The following is a 24640-nucleotide window of genomic DNA, read 5'->3' as shown; positions in this document are numbered from 1 at the left end:
AAAGAATGGAAGTGTAGGTCAAACTGTAGGCTTCAAAATATGAGATGTAAACACTGCCAGCCTCTGCAGTAAAGTATATCTTTATACCCTATTTTTTTGACTTAGTAGGGTTATACTATGAACATCTCCCCTTCCATGGTAGCATCCCTTCATCAATTGGCAGGTCCCACAAAGGAATATACACTTTCCTGAACCGCAATCGGTAGTATTCGAGGATTGTATGCGCTTTCACGAGACGATTAATGTTGCTTTGCGGGATATCAGCATTATTGCTCACATGAAAATACAGTACTGTATGTTGCAATCTGCAAAAACCTCCAACATGTCTTTGTCTTTATGAAGAGGCGGGGGGTTATGCAACAGATTATTCATTGACCAATAGTCCAGCAACGATAGTTTCCAAACGAACCCCACAAGGACAATGAAACCTAGATACTATGTTATATCCTTCGCAGTCTCTGGTAACCGCAAATTGAGAGACGAAGGTGTGCATACCTGCAAAGCATTGTCTTACATAGATATTTGCACTAATTTTTTTCTAGATTCTTGTTGAGGTGGAATTTTTGCAAAGAGTAGCTTAATCCTTTTCATTGATGGTCAATATAATAAATTCACATTGTTGATTTTGTCATGTTTAATTGCTTTGATATTTGTGTTCTCTATGGTTTCACTTATCAGATACCTTTATGACTGATTTTTAAGGGTGGTTTTTACGAACCATTTATTTAGTGGTAATTCTTAAGCAGCAGAGGCAAAAGAGAGGATAGATGTTCTCTTTAATTCTAATTTTTTTATTACCGGGTTAACACATGAATTTCAAGTTTTGGTGATAATCACTTCTTAACCATATTTAATAATAGAAATTGTGACACGTTTTCGTTCTACAGAAAAGATACTAAAATTAATCATTAAGTCATGTTTAAATTTTCCTTTAAATTTCTTAATTAAAAAAAACTCCCATGATAGAAAAATTTTCTCTCCCAGAGTTGAATATTTACAGTTTTTGAGTACCGTAAAGGTTAAGATAGCAAGTTTTATGTAAATTTTATCATTTTTGTTCTTTGTTTGAACAATATATCTATATTTTGTAGTATTCTTGTACATTGAACAATATGTTGCACTCTGTATATACTCTTTTAACTTATACATTTTCTTATGCTTCTTTCAGCTGGGCAGTATTCATGTATAGTCATTCCACACAGTCCAGGTGCCAGTGAGGATTTGGCCTCTTGTGCACCATTGGGTAAAATTCTAACCCATTTCTTATCTGAAAAAAGTAAGTATTATTTAAGATACAGTTTACATTTCATTGGATTATTTTGTGTCTCTGGATGTTATTACAGTAATACCTTAAGATACGAGCTTAATGCGTTCCGGGACCCGAGCTCATATGTCAATTCACTCGTATCTTGGATCAATTTTTCCCATATAAAATAACTGAAAAATAATTAATCCGATCCCACCCTGTGAAAAAACCTAAAAACAGTATATTACAGTGGAAAAACATGGTTTTAATTGTTCTTATTCACAACCTACGCTCACAAAATATCAAATACCTATGTACTGGTTATGATCTATAATAAAATGTGACATTATCAAGGAGTTCTTACCTTTGAGACAGACGGTAGCGGCTAACGGCGATGTGTGCAGAAGAGGAGGGAGAGAGAAAGGGGAGGAGAGATACTTGATGGCAACACGTTCGGTATGCTACAGTTTTGTAACACTACGTAACATAACCTAAACTTTAAATTTAACTTAAATGAAATTAGCTTACTGTACACACTTAAAAATGAATGTTAATCTTACGTTACACTAAACTCAATTCTAATTTTGTTTTCATTTTCATTTTTTTACTTTTCTTCTTCCGGCTTGTCTCTTTTTGCCTCGCTTTTTGACTCGCTTTTACCTTCACTTTTTGCCGGCCTTTTTAAAAGGAACCTATCTTGGGAAGTTTGCTTTTGTCTCCCCTTCAAAATGTTACGAAAATGACGTACACACACTGCGCAGCTTGGAAAGGATCGTTAGTCCTTTGGAAGGCTTGGTGCTCTTTATAGCATCCTTCTGCTTAAGGATGGTACATATTGTTGATGTACTCCCCTCATATTGGCGAGCCAGCTCAGTCACTCGTACACCACTCTCATGTTTTTTGATTTCCTGTTTTATCTCGATTGTCATCATACGCTTTTTCTTTTCGCTACCCTTGTTTGCACTCGCTTGCCTAGCACTCATTGCTTATTCACTTAATTCTGTACTGATTAACGCAAAAAACACATAAAAAATGCAAACACTATGGCCAATACTCATAGATAACTTTATGCGACGGAGATCCGACCGGAAAGACCAAGCAATGTAGTCCTCATGAGGAGCCTCTCGCACACTCGGCCACCAAGCGTCCGCATAGGGAACCGTCTCGTATCTCAGATTTGTCTCGTATCTCGGGGCAAAAATTTGCTCAAAACTTTCCTCGTATCTCAAATTTCTCGTTTGTTGGGACACTCGTATGTTGAGGTATTACTGTGTTTGGCTTTACGATTTTTGGTTAGTATTTTATTAATGTCTTTTACAACCAATGATTTTATGTATTTGATTTATAAATTATTATAGACATATCAGATACATCAATATATTTTGACAGGAAAATTTTTATTATGGTAATGTCTAATATTTATAGAAATCCATTCCATAAGTATTTCTGTTAACCCTAAAATACCATTAGGATTCGACCTTATGTACATCATGAATTTCTTTGCAGAACCCGTTTGTGCAATTGGTCTGGGAGTGTGTGCTTTGTTATCGGCAGTTAAAGGGGACTCTCTGCAATGGGCATTTAGGGATATTGCTTTAACAGGAGTAAGTACATTTTTATGATACAAGAATTGCATTACTTATGGATTTTGAAGCAGTGTATTGCATGTTCTACTTGTATAGTAGAGTGAAAACATTTAGTCACCTTACACTGTTGTATTTATGCCCAGAAGTCTCACCCTACTTTTATACCTAAGAGAGCTGACATGCTTAATATACAGTGCTTATGTTATGCATTTATTCACATTGCATACAGTATGGTCAATTCCCCATTTATGTGGTCGTTAGTTCTCAAAAATAAATTTTTTATCTGTGAAGCCATTCAAAGTCTGTGAGTCAACTGCCTGCCTTAAAATGTATTAAATTTATTTTCTTTTCAAGTATATTGAGGGGCCTAGGTATATTAACATAATAATGTAAAGAAACCATATTTACATTACATTTTATTGGTATAAATTCATAATAAATAACATATTTTAGGAAAAATTCCATTTCAATAATGAAATAAACTTATCTACCCAAGTCCAGTGTAAATGTATACATAAGAGTTGTGGCTACGGTCTCGGCAACCTTTATCTTCCTCCAACCGTTCGATAATTTTAATGGTAGTTTTAATGACCTGAAACAAAATATTGACATCAGTTCCATTTCGGATGTATATATAATATTAGACTGCTGTATGACATATCAAAAATAATGAGAAAAAGTATACATACAAATGAGACAAATGTGATAATACGATTTTGCTAAGTTTGCCCATTGAACTGTGTGGTACTGGCCTTAGTTACTGAAACATTTATGTCTCCCTTACAAACAGTTCCCAAAGGACTGTGTTTTGTATATAATTACACAGAAAACTTAGGTTCAAGGGTAAATGCAAAATTTTATTTGCAACAATGTATTTGCGCCAACGTCATTGCGATGCTTTTTTAAGTTTAGCCTCATTGCGTTAAGCATCGATGAAGTGGTTGTTCTGTCATTGACGCAATGTTGCAACTGGTGACGCAAGTGCCCAGGACTGGTAATTAGTTGTGACGAGTCGAGAGAAGGTTGTGACTCAAAGACAGGATGAAAGCAACTGAGTGAGTTTATTATAGAACACTCTCCTTTATATACAAGAGCTCAAGGCAACAGGAAATTTCATGTTCAAAATCGACACCGTTGCCTACACAACTGCCTTCAGTGATAACGCCCATCTATTCACCTCCCTTGAACCATGGCACCAGCATTCCATCTGCAATCCATCCATCAATTATCCTTTCAAATTTCATTTTGAGCTTGGAATGCTGATAGCAGCTCAAATTATTTGTCGGCATCTTTCAGGACGTAAACCGTCTATGTCGATCATTGAACTCAGTACAAAAGTCTATCCTCGAACTTGAGAGACGAGGACCCTTTCATGGCTTGCTGATAGAACCCCGCCATCCACACTCTTACTTTTTTCATTTATTGTGTATGTAGGCCAACCAATCCTCGCATATAGAAATGCCACCAGTTCTCCAATCACATCAATCCCCATCAATAATTCCACCCCCACAATGATGCTGTTCACTACAGGGTCAGGCTTTATCACTAGCCTCCCATGCACCCTCAAGTCTCCCTTACTTGCACCCTTGCACTTTGCTATCATTGAATGCCATTAAGCTACCTTCTTACTGCTATCAACTAATCAAGAAACCAGTGTCAACATGGGTCTCTGCCCTTTTTCCCTTACTTTGATCTGAATTAGTAGCAAGGAGCTAGGAAGAGACTTTACTTATCCAAAAGGTTGACAGAGCATAGCAGAGCCCTTTTGGTCCTTCCCTGAGGATATCACAATATGTGCCCTGCCTCACAGTTCCAATAGACATCAACAGTCAGCTTGGCTCTTTACAGTCTCTCACCTTGTGAGGGCCTCAACGACTAAAGAACTGACCTCTAAATGCGTGAACTTCTTCCCATCTACCAGCATGATCATCGCTTTATTCAGCGTGTTGGCTCTTTGACTGGCTTACGACCGGCCTACAACTGTCCCTCTTACAGCTACTGCAGTGCTATGCAACATGCTTGAAGACACCATAATCCTTGCCTTTGCCACCAGCTGGTCCATGAGCACAGTCTTAAAATCTGGTACTTGTTGTAGAGATGTGGCCTAAAAATCCATGCACAAATGCCAACTTGATGGTCATTTCCAGCCCTTCACCCTTATACCCAGCTAGCCCAGCCAATCTTAACGCTTTGTAGGTGAAAACACCTACTTGCTTCCCACCTCATCTCAACCATGCTAACTTCCCATTTGCTGTAACTGTCCTTGTTTTAAAGGCTTGCTTAACCCTAACCACAAATTTTTTCATGCGCTACCAATCAGCTTGACTCATTTACATGGTATTTCCTTCTTAAATATGTGTGTATGAAGCCCCCTACAAATTTGATGTCATGAACCCTGGTAATCAGCTTGGCCTTAGGGAATCATACTATGACATCTACCTCCCCATTATACAGCCTCATCACATCTGCACCCAGTTTTATCTTTCCTGCCATGATATAGGCCCAGAAAAGTTGGTCGTGTTACTAACAAATTATGTTGGCCTAACAGTCTCTAATCACTACCTAATATGACACTGCTTAGGGCTCTTACCTTCTCATCTCTACTGTGCAAGGTCAATGAACATGATGATCAAAGCATCCATATGGGCCATTATGTCAAAACATCAACCTCCCAAGGTGACTTGACTCGCTTTCACGACCTAATAGTTTCTCTTCTCTATTCATGCACTCCCACTACTGATATCTCAAAATCTCACATCATTTTCACTAACCTACAGTATTTCTAACGCTAAAACTAAGAAACTCCTGCATATGATGCTATGCGCATCCATATAGTTTTTTGGTCTGGTCAAGAAGGCCGCTACTACGACCTCTTTATCCCGTTACAAACGTACATCACTCCCCTTTATCTACCCTTTTCATCTGTTACTGTTTGTCTCACCCCATTCTTTATACACCAGTGGCATACTTATGAGGTGGTTGTCTGGAGGTGCACATGACCACTAAATTGACTCGATGATATTTCAGTCTAATAGGTTTTAATCTTCCAAAATTAGCTTTATTTTCTTCTTTTTTCTTACAGCATATATAACATCTGCATTGTTGTGCATATATTTTAGTGGCAGGCCTTCATATCGACCACATCGGAAAGTGCAGGCCACAGTTTTGAAATAATATTTTTGAAATCTTAAAGTAATCAAAATAATCAGAAAAAACCAATACGTTAGTTTTCCCTAATTTCATTCAGGTATGCATCAATTTTCTGGCTTTTTCCTTCGAATAGAAAAATTATTTTTTATATTCGTATATTAATATCTATTTAATTGTTCTATATGAAATGTGCTGATAACATACAAGTTATGTTTTGAATATCAAACAAAGACACCCATGATTTTCTTTCTAATTTGCTTCCTCATTTGTTGTGTGATAAACAAAATAACATAAACACTACCCACTACAGAGAAACATGCACTATATCTTCATAGGATATTAACACTGAACAAAACTAAACGTTCAAACTCCAAGACGACGACAATTTTGGAACACGTCAACATTAACATTTGTGATAAGTGCTTTACATTATTATGTATCTTTGGACATGTCTAGGGAAAAGGGTAATGTAAGGCAATGTCACAAAGTTTTATTAGTGGATCTACTCTTTAATGTAAGTTGTTTTGGTTGTTAAATAATTGTTTTGTTTATTAAATATAAGTAAGGTTGAAATTAAAATAAATTCCAACAAATGCAGCCTTTAACCCAAGCATCCTTCAAGTCAGGCTTTTAAGCCAAGCATTCTTCAAGCCAAGAATTTATGCCAAGTATCCTTAAATACAAGCGTTTAAGCCAAGCATCCTTCAAATCAGGTATTTTAACCAAGCATCCTTCAAGTCAGGCATTTTAGCCAAGCATCCTTCAAATCAGGCATTTTACCAAAGCATCCTTCAAGCTGGGTATTTATGCCAATTATACTTGAAGGCAGGCATTTTAATCAAGCATCCTTCAAGCCGGGCATTTATGCCAAGTATCCTCTAAGTCAAGCATTCAAGCAAAGCATCCTTCAATCCAGGCATTTAAGCTAAGCATCCTTTAAGTCGGGTATATATGGCAAGTATCCTTTAAACCAAGTATCCTTCAAGTCAGGCATTTAAGTCAAGCATCCTTTAAGCCGAGCATCTATGCCAAGTGTCTTTCAAGCCAAGCATCATTAAAGTCGGGTATTTAAACCAAGCATCATTCATGTCAGGCATTCATGTCAAGCATCCACCAAGCCGGGCATGTATGTCAAGTATCCCTCAAGTTAGGCATTTATGCCAAATATCCTTCAAGTCAAACAACATTCGAGCAAAGTATCCTTCAAGCTGAGCATCTATGCCAAGTATCCTTTATGTCAAACATTCAAGCCAAGCATTTTTCAAGCTGGAAATGTATGCCAAGTATTCTTCAAATCAAACATTCAAGCATTTAAGCCAAACATCCTGCAAGTTAGGCATTTAAACCAAGCATCCTTCAAGTCAGGCATTTAAGCCAAGCATCCTTCAAGTCAGGCATTTGAGCCAATCATCTTTCAAGTCAATCATTCAGGTAAAGAATCCTTCAAGTCAAGCCTTCAAGTAAAGCATCCTTCACACCAGGCATTTATGTTAAGTATCTTTCAAGTAGAACATTCAAGCAAAGTATCCTTCAAGCCCGTCATTTATGCCAAGTTTCCTTAAGCCAAGCATCCTTCAAGCCAGGTATCTAAGTGAAGCATCCTTCAAACCAGGCATTTATGCCCAGTATCCTTCAAGCCAAGCATCATTCTATTCAGGCTTTTAAGACAAGCATCTTTCAAGCGGGGTATTTATACCAAGTAGCCTTCAAGCCAAGCATCCCTACATGTCATGCATTTAAGGAAAAACATCCTTCAAGCCCATCATTTATGCCTAGTGTCCTTCCAGACAAGCATCCTTCAAGTTGAGCATTTAAGCCAAGCATCCTTGAAACTGGGAATTTATGCATCCTTCAATTCTGGCATTTAAACCAAAAATCTTTGAATGTCTAACTTGACACATCCTAAACTGAAGGAGACTGCGCCCTCTTCGGCACTGGGAAAGATTTGTGATGGAAACTGCCATCAAGGAAAGAAAGGAGGTTGCTACCCTCAAGAGGGTCACTCTCCCAAGGGATGGAAAGGGGCTTGAAAAAGAGTGAGAATAACAGTCATGCTTTTTTTTTTTTTATCAAGGTTTTTTGGAAGTGATTATTTCTTTATATAACATTTTTTAATCTTTAGTACATAGCATGAAATTATATTCTTTAATGATTAGATAATTTAGACTGGCATGTATACACATACACATATATATTGTGAAGACTTGTTTTCACTTTAATTTATACTGTATTTTATTTATCTCACATATAATGGAGTTTACTTCCCCTTAACATTCCAGAAAGGGAATTTTGTATGTTTTTCTTTGTTACTCATCTCATTTTATATCTATCGATACTACTGTCAGGCTATGATAGTAATAGTCTGTTTAGGATATACGACCCGGTATAAAATACATTCTCTGGATTTCTTTATAATTTCAGCGATGATGATTTACTCATTTCGTTTTCATATCTCTGTCAGCTATTCAGGTTGGATAGTCTAGGGGATTTTATTTGTTCCCATGCACTGCCCTTTGCTGAATATCTTTTTAATTGTTTCACTTTTATGTACATCTGACACTTAGGGTTATTTATATATTTATTTATATATTCCCATGAGGTGCAAGATTCTGAACAGATAACCAGCATAAATCTCACCATGACATGTGTATTACCCCTAATTTTTGCAGTGGGAAAGATTTGCTCCCACTGTTTCGTGGTGCCATGAAAAAGTGGAGCGGGAAGCTATGAACACCCCACCGCTAAAAAGTGGCTCGTGTGCAGGCATCCATAGAAATATATGAGTTTCATTTTTCCTCACAAAACAGTGGTAGGCACTGTCCACTGAAATGTGGCCCATGTGCAGGGACCCTAAATCTGAGATGGTAACCTGGCTCCTTATATCTCTCCTCTTAATAACTTGAGTGCTCCAAACCTCTGGTTATCCCTTAGGTAGAGCTAATAGCCCCTTTCTGGCCACAAAGGGAATGATTCACAGATCTGTGGCCCCTGTTGTCAGAGTATCCAAGAAGATGGCCATGCAAAGCCAATCTGCTCAAATAACCAATCTTAAAGGTGATTCATCCAAACCCATGCATGCTACATTTAATCCCATGGAGAATATTTGCAGCATCTTCAGAAAAAAAGGGTTTTTGCAGAAACAAAGGGTTTTTGAAGCCATGTAGACACTATTAAAAGGTATAAAAAGATACTGGAATATTTATTTTGAATGGTGTAAAGCTATGAGTCTGTCAATGACTATGACTAGCTTGGTTATTGTTAAATTTTTGGGGTTGCCTTTTTACGTTGGGCAACTTTCAATTTCACGTTTATTGTAATATATTATATATATATATATATATATATATATATATATATATATATATATATATATATATATATATATATATATATACACACAAGTAGTCGCCGACTTACGACCGAGAGATAAGTTGTAAGTAGAGTTAGTCGTATGTCGAACTAGAAAAGTGAAGTTCCCGTAGATTTATTTTGATACGTCATGATTCGGCAATCATCTGGATCATATTTTGTCAATATTTTCTTACTGTCGATCATTATTCCATTTTCTTGTTTCATATAATATCATATGCTCTATAAATGCATTTTTGTATTCTATTTATCAATTTTGGAAGCATTTTACAATCGAGTACTGAAAAGTTTGTTTACCTTTGGTTATGATCAGCTGATCTGAAAGTGCTACCGTATCAAAATATGGCATACATATGTATGGCATATTCTTTTATCATTTCTTAACTTATTAGAAATATCTTCATGATGAATATTACATCAACGCCAATATGTTACAGGAAATCAGTTTCCATACAGTTCGTCTAATCATTAGGTATAATGCGAAATCGTTGTAGCTCTTTCTGATTGTGTGTGCGCTCGCTCTCGCAACCGCATACGGGTAGTTCATTTTTAAAGCTTCATACAGTATTCACGTTCAACATTAAGCCTTTATATTTCATTAGACATTACTGTGTTTAATTGTGGTTTATTAAAGTACGTTTATATTTTATTTTTCAATTTCTTGAGCATATCAATAATCAACAAATACTTTTGATTTACTTTCGGTTGGCATCAGCTGATCTCAAGGTCACGCTGCCGTATTTCTATTATGAGCACATACTGTATATAGTGCGAATAACACTGATTTATATAATTTTCTTGACATTCGAAATTTCTTCATAATGCTTATTACATCAGCGCCAATATGTTATAGGGTATCACATTTTCCATACAGTTCGTTTATAGACCTTATTATTAGTTATAAAAGGAATACGCTCTCTCTCTCTCTCTCTCTCTCTCTCTCTCTCTCTCTCTCTCTCTCTCTCTCTCTCTCTGTTGTGGCTGAGCAGCCACTTGGGGAGTAGCGGATCCCAGAAACTGCCGTCTCTGTTGACGTTGCTGGGGTTTTGGCTTTGTGGGTTTCCTCTTAGGTTGAGGGCCGTCGTCCTGAGAGGATTTCCTTTTCTTCGACATGCCCCATTTATGGAGAAGGTTCCTGTTCTCCGTGGCGGCCTTGTCGGTGATCTCTTTCACTAGGGAGGAGGGAAAGAGGTGTTTACCCCAGATGTTGGAGGAAATCAGCCTCCGAGGTTCGTGTCTCACTGTAGCACTTGAGAACACGAATTCACGACAGGCTCTACGAGCCTTCGTGAAGCTGTACAGATCCTTTACTACAGTTGCCAGGTGTCTTGGCAAGGACCATGTAGTAGTCAGGGACCCTAGTGTCACCGGCCATGACTTCGAGCTGTACTTGGAGGGACATAGATGCGGCGAGCCTTTCCTTCGTATCATGTTTCCGACGAAGGAGATGATCGTTAAGTTTCGGGAGGTCCTCGTTAAACTGACGACCAGCGACGTCAGGCTCTAGTTTCCCCACTACAAAGGTTGACTGGACGTCTTTCCAGTGTCTAACATCAGGGGGAGTGGTCAGGGAGAAGGGTCTGCACTCCTCCAGTGCAGGGCAAGGTTTCCCTTCTTCCACTGCCTTATGTACCGCAGTGAAGGCCTTTTCTAGAAAGGGGAAGGTCGCATCGTCTGGTGCGACGTAGGTCGGGTGCTTTTTGCTAAGCGCCGGTAGTTTAGAGCAGGTGAAGCCCCTACTTTTCACCGTGTTGGCTAACATAGCCTGGGCCTTCGGGAGATCGAACACGATAACCTCCTTTGGTTCGGTCTCTTCTTTAGAGGCAGGTTCGGACCTAAGTCGGACGTAACGGTCCGGGTAAGCCTCAAAGTTTGGGAAGAATTCCACTTCTTCCAGTGCGATCGAGCCGACCTTTTCGCTAATAAAGATCTTGCCCGTGGTGATCGGCATGTGCTCGGCATACCTCCATGGATTAGTATCCGAGCATGCAGGAAGGTCCTTAACCGAAATCCTTTTCGGTTGCTTCGAACTTCCGAGGTTGGACCTGAAGAACTCATGCGTCTCGCGAAGTTTCTTATCCATGAGAGCTTCAAGCATCTTGAAGATCTCCTGAGTGTTGGATGGGGTAGGATCCGGGGTAGCGGATGTAGAAGGGAGTGATACATCCGTCAGTGTAGGAGTTGGTGTAGGGGTGGAAGTTGGAGCGACCTCATGCTCCGACCCAGGGTATTCCACCTGATCTTCCTCATAGTCAAGTTCATCGCCCATGAGGTTCCTCTCCGTGTTCTCCGACACTTCCTACATACGTTCCACGTTGTCGGAGTCTAAACGGCACTCATGCATGGACTGAGCCATGACCACATCCGGTTCCACCACTATCTGGACTGTGGGAATCTGATCACTAGGGACCACTGAGTCTTTTGATGCCTTCGGGAATAGCAAGGCCCTCAAATCTTCGGTGGCGAGATACGGTCCGGTGGCGTTCTTCTGGATGCCACGCACCTACTTGCGTAGCTTCTCTCGAGCAGTGTCCCTTAGCTCCGCTGAAGGAGGATCGTCGAACGCTTCGACCAGACGACTCTTTTAGACTGTACAGTGCTGCGGGTCCCAGAATTTCAGTTCGCCTTTCTTATTGGCGCAGGGGGCGTGGGTCCGACACGCCGTGTGCTCGTAGAAGTGCGGGCGCTTCACTCCACAGAAGTTGAGGTCACATTTGATGTCCTCCTCCTGTAAAAGAAAGAGAACATGAGTATACGGAAGTCATAAGAGTGACTTACATTACCCTAAAGTTAAATTTTAAGTTTGTGACCGAGGACACAAAAGCGGAAATCTTCATGGACCGCCAAAGAAGGCAGAAGATAATTCTAGCAGAGATTGCCTACAATGTATATCAAAGACTGAGACCACTCAGACCTTTATAGTAAAGAGGGGGGTAGCAGAAGACCCCATATAAGATTGGGTTCCGGCAACCAGCTGAGTGTACCCATGATAGGAGTGGGTCCTATCACCCAATGGCAGGGGGCCGGCAGTCGGCCGGGTGCCCATGTAACCCAAGGGAGGGTTAGGGTACACCCAAGAGAGGGGGAACCCCTGCGGACAAATCACTTCCAGTGGCTAACCCCATAGGACGCTATGAAGGGTATATGTACCAGAGCGGCCTGCTCAACAGGAGTTCAAGATAGCCCTATCGCTCCACCCGAAGGAGGAGTTGTAGGACTAGGGACAGATATGTATAGGCTAGACCATACCAAGGGATAGGTGGGGAGGGAGAAGAAGAGGGGTCTTCCATAGGGGAGGCTCTGTACAAAAACGGCCACCAAGGAAGGGAGTACGCTCCCTAGCCTAGGGTAGGTAACCTGAATGAGAACGGTGCATGGGTGCCGTCTCAAACTAAAACAGTACAGAACTAGCCCCCCCCCCCCCCCCCAGGCCTAACCTAGATAAGGGATGTTAAGCCCCAAGCTAGGATGGCTGAAAGACACATTGCAAGTTGCATGGAAGGTTAAGTAACCTAACCAAAGCAACTGAGGAAGGACAGGCCATTCCTCTTTCTCGGTCGCAACCCTAAGGGGGGGATCATTCCCTTAGGGAGGACAGAGAAGCGATAAATACTCTGATACGGACTTGATCCCCCTACATAGCAGGGGGAACATGGCCACACAGAGGGAATGCCCGAAGGCAGGGGGTGAAGGGAGCATATAGGGGTCCTACATTTAGGTTAGGTTAGAAAGGCACACTATCAAACCGATCCCCTATATGGTCCCTGAAGGCGAAAAACACTTGCATCACAGTAAACAGTATAATAAATAATGCCACTATCTTCATAACTTAACCTAGGATCACTGGAATATATCATGCATGAACACTGGTGCTAGGCAATCTGGCCTAGGGGCTAAGCTAGCAATCTAGTATGGGGTCAGGCGATGACCGGATAAAAGAGCGTCAAAACACGATATATGAAGTTCCTAGCTATGAAGACTAAATAACTAACAGTATCAATTAGTTAATAGGCCGGAAAAAGCTGTTCAGGCTAGCTAAATAAGGCATGCAAGGGAACAGCGACGCCATAAAATGGCGTGTCCGGTAGCAGCACAGCTCGGCCAGAAAACATGAAATATCTCGAAAAGTATAAGTTACTTTACGGTCAGAGCTTATTTAAACAATACTGGGACCTGGTACTCAACTTTCCAGAAGAAGGCGAGGCTAAAGGTAGCGACATTACGAAGATGCAAGCCGATAAAAAAGCTTAAGGGGAAATCCGTCTTAGCAAGGCAGCTACTAAAAGAAGGATGAGGACGGACGTGACGTCATTTAGCAATGGCGCCCGTTTGTTTACGTTTCGAGTACCAAAAGTAGTCACGGACGAGTGTAGCTGTGGAACGGCTCCCCAGTTATTCTCCGCCCCTCCATATCGAAGTGTTAACTCTATATGGGGTGCAGATAGCTATGTGGCGTGTTAATACATGCGTCCCCTGTTGATATACGATGTCTTAAAGGGAAACCTTTAGGATACTCGCTCCAGAAGTAAGAATTCTGTGATAACCTGTGGTTTAATTCTCTGGGAATATCCTTGTAGTCAATATACCCAAGGAAGCTACCAAAAAGGAACCTTCCATCAGGACGTCATGGCTTGAGCCCAAAAATTGCACTTCGTCAAGTAGATCTTGTGGAACACAAGACAATTTTGCATCTCTTGTCTTCCTTTGGGGCCAAAAATTTTCTTGAGGCTAAGAATTTGCCTCAATATTTTCACATGATTTCTTTGAAAATGGGTGAAAGCATTTTAGATTTTTTTTATAATAAAGAAAACAGGTTTCTTTGTCAAGTGACAGCCATTCAGTATTATTTGGGAAAAAAAACTACAGGTATTAGAGGTAACATTCCTAATTTGTTTTGCAATGTCATTCCTTGTTAAAAATTCGGTCCCAGAAGCTGACAAAAAATTAAATCCAAATCTAACAACAGGCTTGAAAGTGAAAGTACGTGATAGGATTTCAGCTATTTCCCTTAACTTTAGTAGAAATTTTTCCTTTAGAAAGAGTTTTAGCAGCAGCTGGATGGCATACCAAGTCGGTTTTCTCTACAACATTATCTTGAAAGACGCCTGGTTTGCTTGTGAAGATTGCTAGGTTCTAGGCCTCATAGTAGCTGTGGGAATGTGGTCTAATTACACCACATTAAAGGAATGGATTTCTGTTTAACCCAAGGACCCACTTGGAATACCAAAAACATGTTCATTCTGTATTTGCTTAATCTGTTATTTTAAAATTTGTAAGTACACCATTGTTACATTCATGCTTGCTAGTCATTGTAATAACTCGTGTTATTGCTTTTGCTTGTCATTTTCATAACGATTACAATTTTTTGTTTAACTTGGTCTTCTTAGGCTGTACCTAAGTGGAAAATGTGGGAATGTATAAAAGACGAAGCAGGTACCTTTGAAGCACTGTTCATTATATTCTTTAGGAGTGGAGTTATTGTGACTAAGGATACGCTAAACAGTAATACATAAGTCATTCAAATTAAGGATTTTCTTTTCCTTTTTCATCAAGAACACTATGATAAGGTTCCATTACAATTCTATTACTAAAGGTTCAACTTGGCAGTCAAATAAAAATTTCCCAACAGGAAGTATTACAAACCCAGTAATATTAACTTTAAATAGGAAAAGCACTAGAATAAAAAAAAAAATTAAAACATCAGCAACTAGAGGGGCACTCAGTAGAGCGCAGACCTCCACCTGGGCAGCTTATTTCTTGACCTTTCGAACTGATTTTGGACGTTTTGCTCGTCAGAGACCTTGAGCTTTGACCTTTCAAAATTAAATCATTTCCAGCTCTTTACATAACAGTTTGAAATCCCTGCAAGTTTCATTAGTTTATGATTAGAATTGTGGCCTAATGGTTAATGACCGGAATTTGACCTTTTTCTTGACCTTGACCTTGGCCTCAACCTTGACCTTCTACCTTAACATGTATTAATTGGCGTGGAATTTTATACACTCAAATATGAAAAGTCTCTGTGACAACAAAGTCCAAACTTGGGGCTGATTACGTGATTTGGACATTTTGCTTGACCGTGACCTTGACATTCCAAAATTTAATCATCTCCAGCTTCTTACATAGCAGTTAATCCCAGCAAGTTTTTATTACTCTATGCTTAAATTGTGGCGAGGAAGCTGTTATCAAACAAACACACACACACAAACAGAGACGAAAACATAACCATCTTCCAACTCCGTTGGCAGAGGTAATAACTAAAAGACATGATAGAATCACAGAGGCAATGTAAATGCTGTAACAAAAAACCAAAGAATGTTGACTCAGGTCAGCTATTCAGGAGCTATTTTTTTTTTCTAATATTTAGAATGTTTTGCAAATCCAATTCATGTATGACTTCAGGATCATGACTAAAGATTGTCATCTTTGATTTGTAGTATCAACCGGTATATAAAATTCATCTTTATATGGTCACCTGGTTTTAATATCCCCCCCCCCCCCCCCCCGTTTCATTTATGTGAAGCCAAAACCCCTTATCTTTTGGACTTGAAATCAGCTTGCAGGATGCAAAGTATAGAACAGAGATAGTGTAGTAAATTTTTGGTTTTATTGATAGATATTAACCCACACTCCAGTACCATTCTACAGTACTTAGATTCAGTTTGTCATTGTGTTACTTTCTTTGTTTTATATTAGCCAATAATTATTATTATGGAAGTTTGATCAGATTGCTTTAGTACTCAAGTTTCCGTCAATCTTATCTCAATTTCAACCTAGAATACTTTTATTTCTTTTATTTTTAATTTTTTTTTTCTTTTTTAATTTTCAGTCATCTTTATCGGAAGTGACGGCAACATCCTATTTTGCTTCACTGCCACTGATACCTGGTGATGCTATCTTAGATCGTGCTGGGATATTTTCAACAGGTGCTCCAACAAGTGTGCATATAGTAGTGAATGCTGGAGTTGTAACGGGACAGAATCCACAGTCTACACTTTCTGCAGTACAAAATATGATTCTTCTTGCAAATCAGAGGTATGCTACATTTGATGTTCAAGAGTTAACACATAGTCATTATTATATGTTCATCTTTAACAAAAAGGAATCCAAAAAAATTTTCTTGAGGTGTTTTATTGACTTGTTGACAACACATTTAAATATGATCAACTAATGTCATTCCTGATGCTATAGCAGGTGGTTCAAAATATTGGTCCATGACTACAAGTAATTTTTTACATATATCTACTTTTAACGGTCTTATGGCTCCATTTAATTAAATTCATATCTTATTGTGTTACATAACCCTTTTACCCCCAAAGGACGTACTGGTACGTTTCACAAAACTCATCCCTTTACCCCCATGGACGTACCTGTACGTCCTTGCAAAAAAATGCTATAAAAATTTTTTTTCATATTTTTGATAATTTTTTGAGAAAATTCAGGCATTTTCCAAGAGAATGAGACCAACCTGACCTCTCTATGACAAAAATTAAGGCTGTTAGAGCAATTTAAAAAAAATATACTGCACAAGGTGCTGGGGAAAAAATAACCTCTTGGGGGTTAAGGGTTGGAAATTTCCGAAGAGCCTGGGGGTAAAAGGGATAACTGAGAAAATTACAAATTAAAGCCATTCTAATTTAACAAACTTGTAGCAGTATTTACAGATATCCATTGTACTGAGTAAATATACTTCACTACAACATATACACTAAAGTGTAAATATGGTTAAAAATGGCAGTTTACATAAAATGCGATTGTAGTCGCCCCCACTCTTTACAATAGTTCCCTTTACTTTCCAAAACGAAAGGGCTTTCTTATGAAATAGAACAGCTACTGGTATTTATATTTCAAGTAATTGTTGAATTAATGACATGTATTAAAAAAAAATTCATGTTTGTAATTTTTGTGTGCGACCGCTTGGCGATATTTCTGATAGGTCTGTGTAAATTTGGTTATCAAGGGTCTACTATACATCATCTAAAATATCAGCTTAAGAAAATTCAACTAAATTGTGCCAAAAAATAAATTTTTAAACATTTGACTTAGCCGGTGGATATATATGTAGCTAACGTCTCTGACGTCACGGCAGAAAAATTCAAAACTCGCGGGCAATCGGAGATTAGGTAGATAGGTGTACTACTAGCGCCACCACTCGCCAGGATATTGGAACCATTCCACAAGTCCTCAGTTCTTCTCTGCCGCTGTGGTGACAACATTGGAACTTTCATACTCGCGCATAACCTCCTGTTTTCTACAGCTTTGGTGAAGTACTTGTTTTTTGGTTTAATGGCTTTCGCTTGATTGGATTTTCTTACGACTTTTCTTGAAACTTTTTGATTTGACTATTTTTGACCCTTGCTTGTTTGATCTCTCTATGGATATTCCAAAATTGCCGACCCTTCCCCTGTGTATAGGAAATGTGTGAAAGGCTGTAAGACCCGCCTTCCTAAGGCCTCTATCGATCCCCACTCTATTTGTAACAAATGTAGAGGTAAAATATGTCAGTTAGGGGATCGTTGTGATGAGTGTGTTATTTTATCTGATACCGAGTGGCTTGAATATGAAAAGTACACTCGTAAGTTAGATTGAGATAGGGTTAGAAGAAGCTCTTCTCACTCTAGAGAATTTTCCTCTCCACATGTTCCTGAACCTATTCCTTCCCCTGTAATGGTAGTCCATGAACCCCCTACTAGCACTAACGAGCCTTCATTGATGGACATGATGAAGGGGATTCATGCCCTTGGTGCCAAGGTCGAGTCGCTTGCTACGGACAGGAACTAGCTCATGTCCGACGTTAAATTGTTGAAAAGTGCCAGTGTTAGTGATAAAAGTGCGAAGAATGTGTTCAGTGTTGCGGAGGGTACGTCTGTTCATACTTGTCGTTCACCCAGTCCTAGACCGCTTTCAAGCTCCCCAACCCCTGGGAGAAGGAATGTCAAACGACAAAAGGGAACGATAGGTTTTAAACCACGAACAGACGTCCCCTCACGAGTTGCGGTTGACGTTGCACGTAACGATCGCCCTTATCATGGGAGAGGTGAGGCTAAGTTCTCCTCATCCTCTGATGACGTTAACGTCAGTAGAAAAAACTGGCGTCAGGATTCCAGACCTCTCAAGAGGAAATTGATCCCTTCAGATCAAAGTCAACTTCCTGGCTGCAGTCATTGGAGCAGTCCAGAACGTCTGCCTTCATCGGATGAAGGTACACCTGCCAAACATCCCCTTAAAACGTCTGGTATGGTTGCTCCGGAGACCCCTTTGCAGGGTCACGGTTCTGTGGTTTCGTCTGGACGTTCCAGACGTGACGTGAGTACTGTTGCTCCCGTTGTCATCACTGATGTTGCGGAACGGACGTTACTGAAGTCACGCTCTGACACACTTGTGGCTGACCCTAATTTTAGCATGCTGCAGGACATGCAGATGAAACTTTCCTCATTCATACAGTCTTACCGTCCAGCCCATGAACGACAGGAACCCTCGCTTGCAGAGCGTCACGGTTCTAATAAGCGTGACCCTTCTCACCATGCTTCCAAGCGTGAAGTTTCACGTCACGCTGACATCCCCCAGTATTCAGCATGCTGTCAAACGTGACGCCAATCGTCAGGTTCGACGTGATGTTGAACATCAGTCGATGCAGTCCCGACGTGACGTCGATCTTCCTTCTCTTCCTGCTACCCATCAGCAGGCTGATGCAGGCTGTCAAGCTGTTCCACACAGTTCCCGACACCTTGTTGATTCTCCACCTCGCAAACACGTTGAGCTTCCGGGTGAAGTTTTTTCTGAGGAGGAAGTGGATGATCCCCTTTCCACAGCTGTACCTTTGGGTACCTTGTCAAAGGAAGGGGAACCTAGATCCACACAACATTCATTTGTTTTTAAAAAGATTATGACTGTTTTTAAGGAAGTTTTTCCTTCACATTTTGTGCCTGTTGCATCACGCTCTCCTTCAGAGTTCACCTTGGGGACGACTACACAAGCTCCCCTGTTTACTAAATTGGTGCTCTCTCGGTCGTCTAAGAGAGCTTTGCGTTTGCTGGGAGACTAGTTGCAGTCCAAAAGGAGTCTTGGCAAGTCAGCCTTTGCCTTCCCTCCAGCTAAGCTTGCTTCTCGTTCGAGCATCTGGTATGAGACAGGAGAAGTTCTCGGCTTGGGAGTACCTGCCTCTGCCCAGGGGGACTTCTCAAGCCGGGTAGACTCTCCTCGTCCTCTGGCCATGAGACGCTCGAAAATTTTATGGACAAACTCGGAACTCGACCATCTGCTCAAGGGCGTCTTACGTGCCTTTGAAGTGTTCAACTTTCTAAACTGGGCATTGGGAGCCTTGAGTAAGAAAGTGTCTTTTTAATAATAATGAGTCTGTGGTTCAGATTGTGTCCTGCATGGACAAAGCCGTAATGGATGGATCAAATGAGCTGGCTGCTCTTTTTACGGCGGGTGTCCTTAAGAAGAGAGAAACGTTGTGCTCCTTCCTGGCTACGGGAGTTACTCCTTGTCAGAAGTCGGAACTTCTGTTTGCACCGCTTTCTCGTTCGCTTTTTCCCCAAGAGCTTGTGAGGGAAATAGCTTCATTGCTAGCCTTGAAAGACACACATGACCTGGTATCTGAAACGGCTCGCAAGGTGCTGCCTTTGTCGTTTTCAGGCAGCAGATTGAAGGTGGAAACCCCTGCATCTAGGTTATTTCCTCCCTTTCGTGGTAGAGCCTCCAACAGAGACAACTCTCGCTCTGATGGAAGACGAGGTAAAAGGAGGGGAGCTAGATCAAGTCGTGGCAGACTCTGACTGCCCTCAACTTCAGACAGCAGTAGGGGCCAGATTGAAGAACTTCTGGCAGGCTTGGGAGAGAAGAGGAGCAGATCAGTGGTCCGTCCTCTTGTTGAAGGAGGGGTACAAAATATCCTTTGTAAAGAAACCCCCTCAAGTCCAAGAGCCGATAGATCTCTCTCCCAGATACTGGGAGGACGCAACAAGACAAGCTTTGCGCCTACAGGTGTCCCTTTTGTTAAAAAAGGGGGCTGTGGAGAAGGTACTAAACCACCAGTCTCCAGGCTTTAAAACCGCCTCTTCCTAGTTCCAAAGAACTCAGGGGGTTGGAGACCAGTGCTGGATGTGAGCGCGCTCAACGCTTTCATTCTGAAATCGAAGTTCACAATGGAGACTTCCAAGTCTGTGCTAGCAGCAGTAAGGGAGGGCGACTGGATGGTCTCTCTAGACCTCCAAGACGCATACTTCCATATCCCTATTCATCCGACCTTCCAACACTATTTAAGGTTCGTATACGGGAAGGAAGTCTTCCAATTTCGAGCTCTGTGCTTCGGTCTCAGCACCGCTCCTCTTGTGTTTACGAAGCTCATGCGGAACGTGGCGAGCTTCCTGCATTTGACAGGTATCAGAGCCTCCCTATATCTAGACGACTGGTTACTCAGGGCGTTGTCCTTCGATCGCTGTCTGAAGGATCTCAGATTGACTTTGGCCCTTACAGATGAGTTGGGTCTCTTAGTCAACAAGGAGAAGTCCCAACTGACCCCATCTCAAACAATTCTCTATTTGGGGATGGAGATAAAGAGTCTAGTTTTTCGGGCTTTTCCATCGCCCACAAGACTAGAACAAGCTCTCATAAAGATTCGTCTTTACCGAAGGAAGAGCTTTTGTTCTGTAAGGAGGTGGATGAGTCTGCTGGGAACACTCTCGTCACTGGAGCAGTTTGTTTCCCTAGGGAGACTCAATCATCGCCCTCTCCAGTTTCACCGCAACCAGCATTGGGACAAGGAGAAGGGCTTAGAAGCAGTGACCATTCCGCTTCCAGAGACGGTCAAGAGTTGCTTGAAATGGTGGGACGATAATCTCAGACTTCAGGAGGGCCTCTCTCTAGCACACAAGAACCCAGACCATGTGTTGTGCTCAGACGCCTCGGACTCGGGGTGGGGAGCAACACTAGGCAAACTAGAATGCTTGGGCCTATGGACCAAAGACCAGGAGAGTCTTCACATCAACCAGAAGGAGCTTCTGGCAGTTCTTTTGGCCCTTCAAAGTTTCGAAAGACTAATCCGAAACAAGGTAGTGCAAGTAAACGCAGACAACACCACAGCATTAGCCTACATCTCCAAACAAGGCGGGACCCACTCGCAGTCCCTTTACTTCACTGCAAGGGAGCTTCTGGTTTGGGCGAAGGAGAGAAACATCACCTTACTAACAAGGTTCATACAGGGAGAAAGGAATGTGATGGCAGACTGCCTCAGCAGAAGATACCAAGTCATTCCCACAGAATGGACTCTGCATCAGGAGGTTTGCGAGAAACTATGGCAGATATGGGGACGTCCGTCCATAGACCTATTCGCAACCTCGAGAACGAAAGGCTTCCAACATACTGCTCTCCATTTCCAGATCTAGAGGCGGTCCACATCAACGCGTTCTTGCTGGACTGGTCTCACCTGGAAGTGTATGCGTTTCCCCCCTTCAAAATCCTTTACAAAGTCCTACAAAAGTTTGCCTCTCACAAAGGGACCAAGTTGACATTGGTTGCTCCCCTCTGGCCATCAAGAGAATGGTTCACCGAGGTACATCAATGGATGGTGGACATACCAAGAAGCCTGCCAATGCAGTTAGATCTGCTCCAGCAACCGCACATGAAAAGGTTCCATCAAAACCTCCACGGTCTTCGTCTAACTGCCTTCAGACTATCGAGAGAGACTGTAGAGCTCGAGGCTTTTCGAAGGAGGCAGCTAGAGCGATTGCCAGAGCAAGGAGATCCTCTACCATCAGGATCTACCAGTCTAAATGGGAGGTGTTTCGAGATTGGTACAAAAGTCACCTCAATTTTCTCGTCCAATACCTCTATAGCCCAAATCGCTGACTTCCTGCTACACCTTAGGAGTGAATGTAACTTTTCCTCCTCTACCATTAAAGGTTACAGGAGCATGTTGGCTGCAGTTTTCAGGCACAGGAACCTAGACCTCTCTAACAATAAAGACCTTCAAGACCTTCTCAAGTCTTTCGAGACTTCCAAGGAGCATCGGATAGTGACACCAGCTTGGAATCTGGATGTTGTCCTGAAATTTCTTATGTTTGAGAAATTTGAACCTTTACACTTAGCCTCTTTTAAAGATCTCACCTTAAAGACACTTTTTTTCTAGTGAGTCTAGCGACTGCAAAGAGAGTTGTGAGGTTCATGCCTTCAGTAAGAACGTCAGCTTCTGTACTGGAAAGGCAGTATGCTCCTTGCAACTTGGTTTCTTGGCCAAGAATGAGCGTCCTTCCCATCCATGGCCGAAATCTTTTGAGATTCAAAACCTGTCAGATGTGGTTGGTGACAAGATAGAGAAGGTCCTGTGCCCTGTGAGAGCACTTAAATTTTACCTAGACAGAACCAAAAATTTACGAGGCGAGTCTGAAGCCTTATGGTGTTCGGTCAAGAAGCCCTCCTTACCGATGTCAAAGAACGCCTTATCGTATTTTGTCAGGTTCTTGATTAGAGAGGCTCACGCTCACTGCGATGAGGTTGACCTTAGATTGCTGAAAGCAAGAACACATGAAGTCAGAGCTGTGGCAACTTCAGTGGCTTTCAAGCAAAATCGATCCCTACGAAGCATTATGGACGCAACCTTTTGGAGGAGTAAATCTGTGTTCGCTTCACATTATTTAAAGAATGTCCAGACTCTTTACGAGGACTGCTACACTTTGGGACCATTCGTAGCAGCGAGTGCAGTAGTGGGTGAAGGTTCTACCACTACATTCCCCTAATCCTAATACCTTTTTTCTTCTCTTGAAACTATTGTCTTTTTGGTTGTATGTGGAGAGTGGGACAGTCTTCCGCAATCATTTGATTTTAGCGGATGGTCAAACTTGTTTCTTGAGAGTGCCCAGATCAAGGGTATTGGTTGAGGTCCTGTCATAGGGGTGTTCACCCCAGATATGACAGCTCCTAGAGGTCTTTCAGCCCCCTGAGTGGATTGCTGGGCTTCATAAGGATAGCGGACTAATGAGGCAGAGAATCATAAAAGTCAGCTTCCTTATCAGGTACGAACCCATAAGTTTCTTTTTATCAAAACTCTTAAGTTATATTACTATGTTGTTTACTGCTGATCTCTTGGGTGTCAATCAGCTATATATGTATATATATATCCACTGGCTAAGTCAAATGTTTAAAAATATTTTCATTATAAAATAAATTTGTGAACATACTTACCCGGTGGATATATATAATTTTTGGGCTCAGGCCATGTCGTCCTGATGGAAGTTCCTTCTTAGTGGCTTCCTAGGTTATATTTAACTACAGTGATATATCCCAGAGAATTTTACTAAAGGTATCCAGAATTCTAACTCCTGGCGCGAGTATCCCTTGTATTATCTTATAGGGATATCACATAAGATCAGAGGACGTATTCTTGACATGCCACATAGCTATCTACACCCCTAATAGCGTTTATGCTTCGAGAGGGGAAAGTGGCAAGAATTGTAGAAGAGCCGTTATTAAGGCAATACTCCTACTCGTACTGTAATTGGGCGCCAGCACGCTGCTGCGTGGCGCCATCTAGTCATTCTTTCGTGTGTAGCGTTCCTGACCGGTGTTTATCCCATGTTATCTCTCGCTATTTTGGATTGTTTTGCTTCGATGATGTCTTCCCCAGCCTCATCTGCTTCTGGAAAGTTAAGTACTATCTTTGAATTGTATAAATGTAAGCCCTTGCCAGTTTTTGCCTCGAAATAAGTGCGTATTTAACGTAACAAGAGCTGTTGCCCAGCTGGATGGCGTCTTGGACGCAGTCATTCGTTGCATGTACATTTTGTTAGCCAGAACGACTTTCTCGGCATTAATCGCTTTAATAACTTTTAACTATCTAGCAGTTTAGCTAGGAATTCTTATATTATGCCCTTGTTTTCGTGGATTTGGCAATTTTATGACCGAGTCCCACGAGTGCTAGGCTTCCTAGCCTAGGCACCTACACACTTCATGCATGATATAACCTTCATGGTAAAGTTTTATTGAAGCTCAGGCAATATTTTATACAATTAAGATATTACTGCTTTAAATATTCCTCTTCCAAGATAGTATACGAGAGAGTTTCGGTGACCGATTCTCACTGAGCCTAGGCTACCAGCCAAGGGGCTTTAGTATACTTTCATACATGTCCCCAATTGCCCTTGTATCGTCTTTTAAGTAGAGACTGACACCTCCTATACCTTTTAAGTCGATACCAATCTCCGTACGAGATTTAGAGCAATTCCTCTTCCCTCTGATTAGCCTAGGCTAACCCTAGTTAGCTTTGCCTTGAATTGTATTCTGGCACCTT

The 24640-nt window shown here is 41.2% G+C and overlaps 1 protein-coding gene across 1 annotated transcript in view; it reads left to right on the top strand.

Annotated features, from left to right (window-relative positions):
• Positions 1–24640, top strand: part of LOC137651864 (glutamine amidotransferase-like class 1 domain-containing protein 1) — a 245366-nt gene that overhangs the window by 197523 nt on the left and 23203 nt on the right. Inside the window, exons 4-6 of the mRNA XM_068385083.1 lie at positions 1169–1276; positions 2753–2850; positions 16181–16386. Of these exons, the coding sequence (XP_068241184.1) occupies positions 1169–1276; positions 2753–2850; positions 16181–16386 (412 nt within the window). The remainder of the gene's footprint in view (positions 1–1168; positions 1277–2752; positions 2851–16180; positions 16387–24640) is intronic.

The sequence above is a fragment of the Palaemon carinicauda genome, chromosome 1 (genome assembly GCF_036898095.1).
Source record: "Palaemon carinicauda isolate YSFRI2023 chromosome 1, ASM3689809v2, whole genome shotgun sequence".
Taxonomy (NCBI): Eukaryota; Metazoa; Arthropoda; class Malacostraca; order Decapoda; family Palaemonidae; genus Palaemon; species Palaemon carinicauda.
The sequence above is the reverse complement of the archived record's forward strand: the minus strand, read 5'-3'. Positions and strand labels throughout refer to the sequence as shown.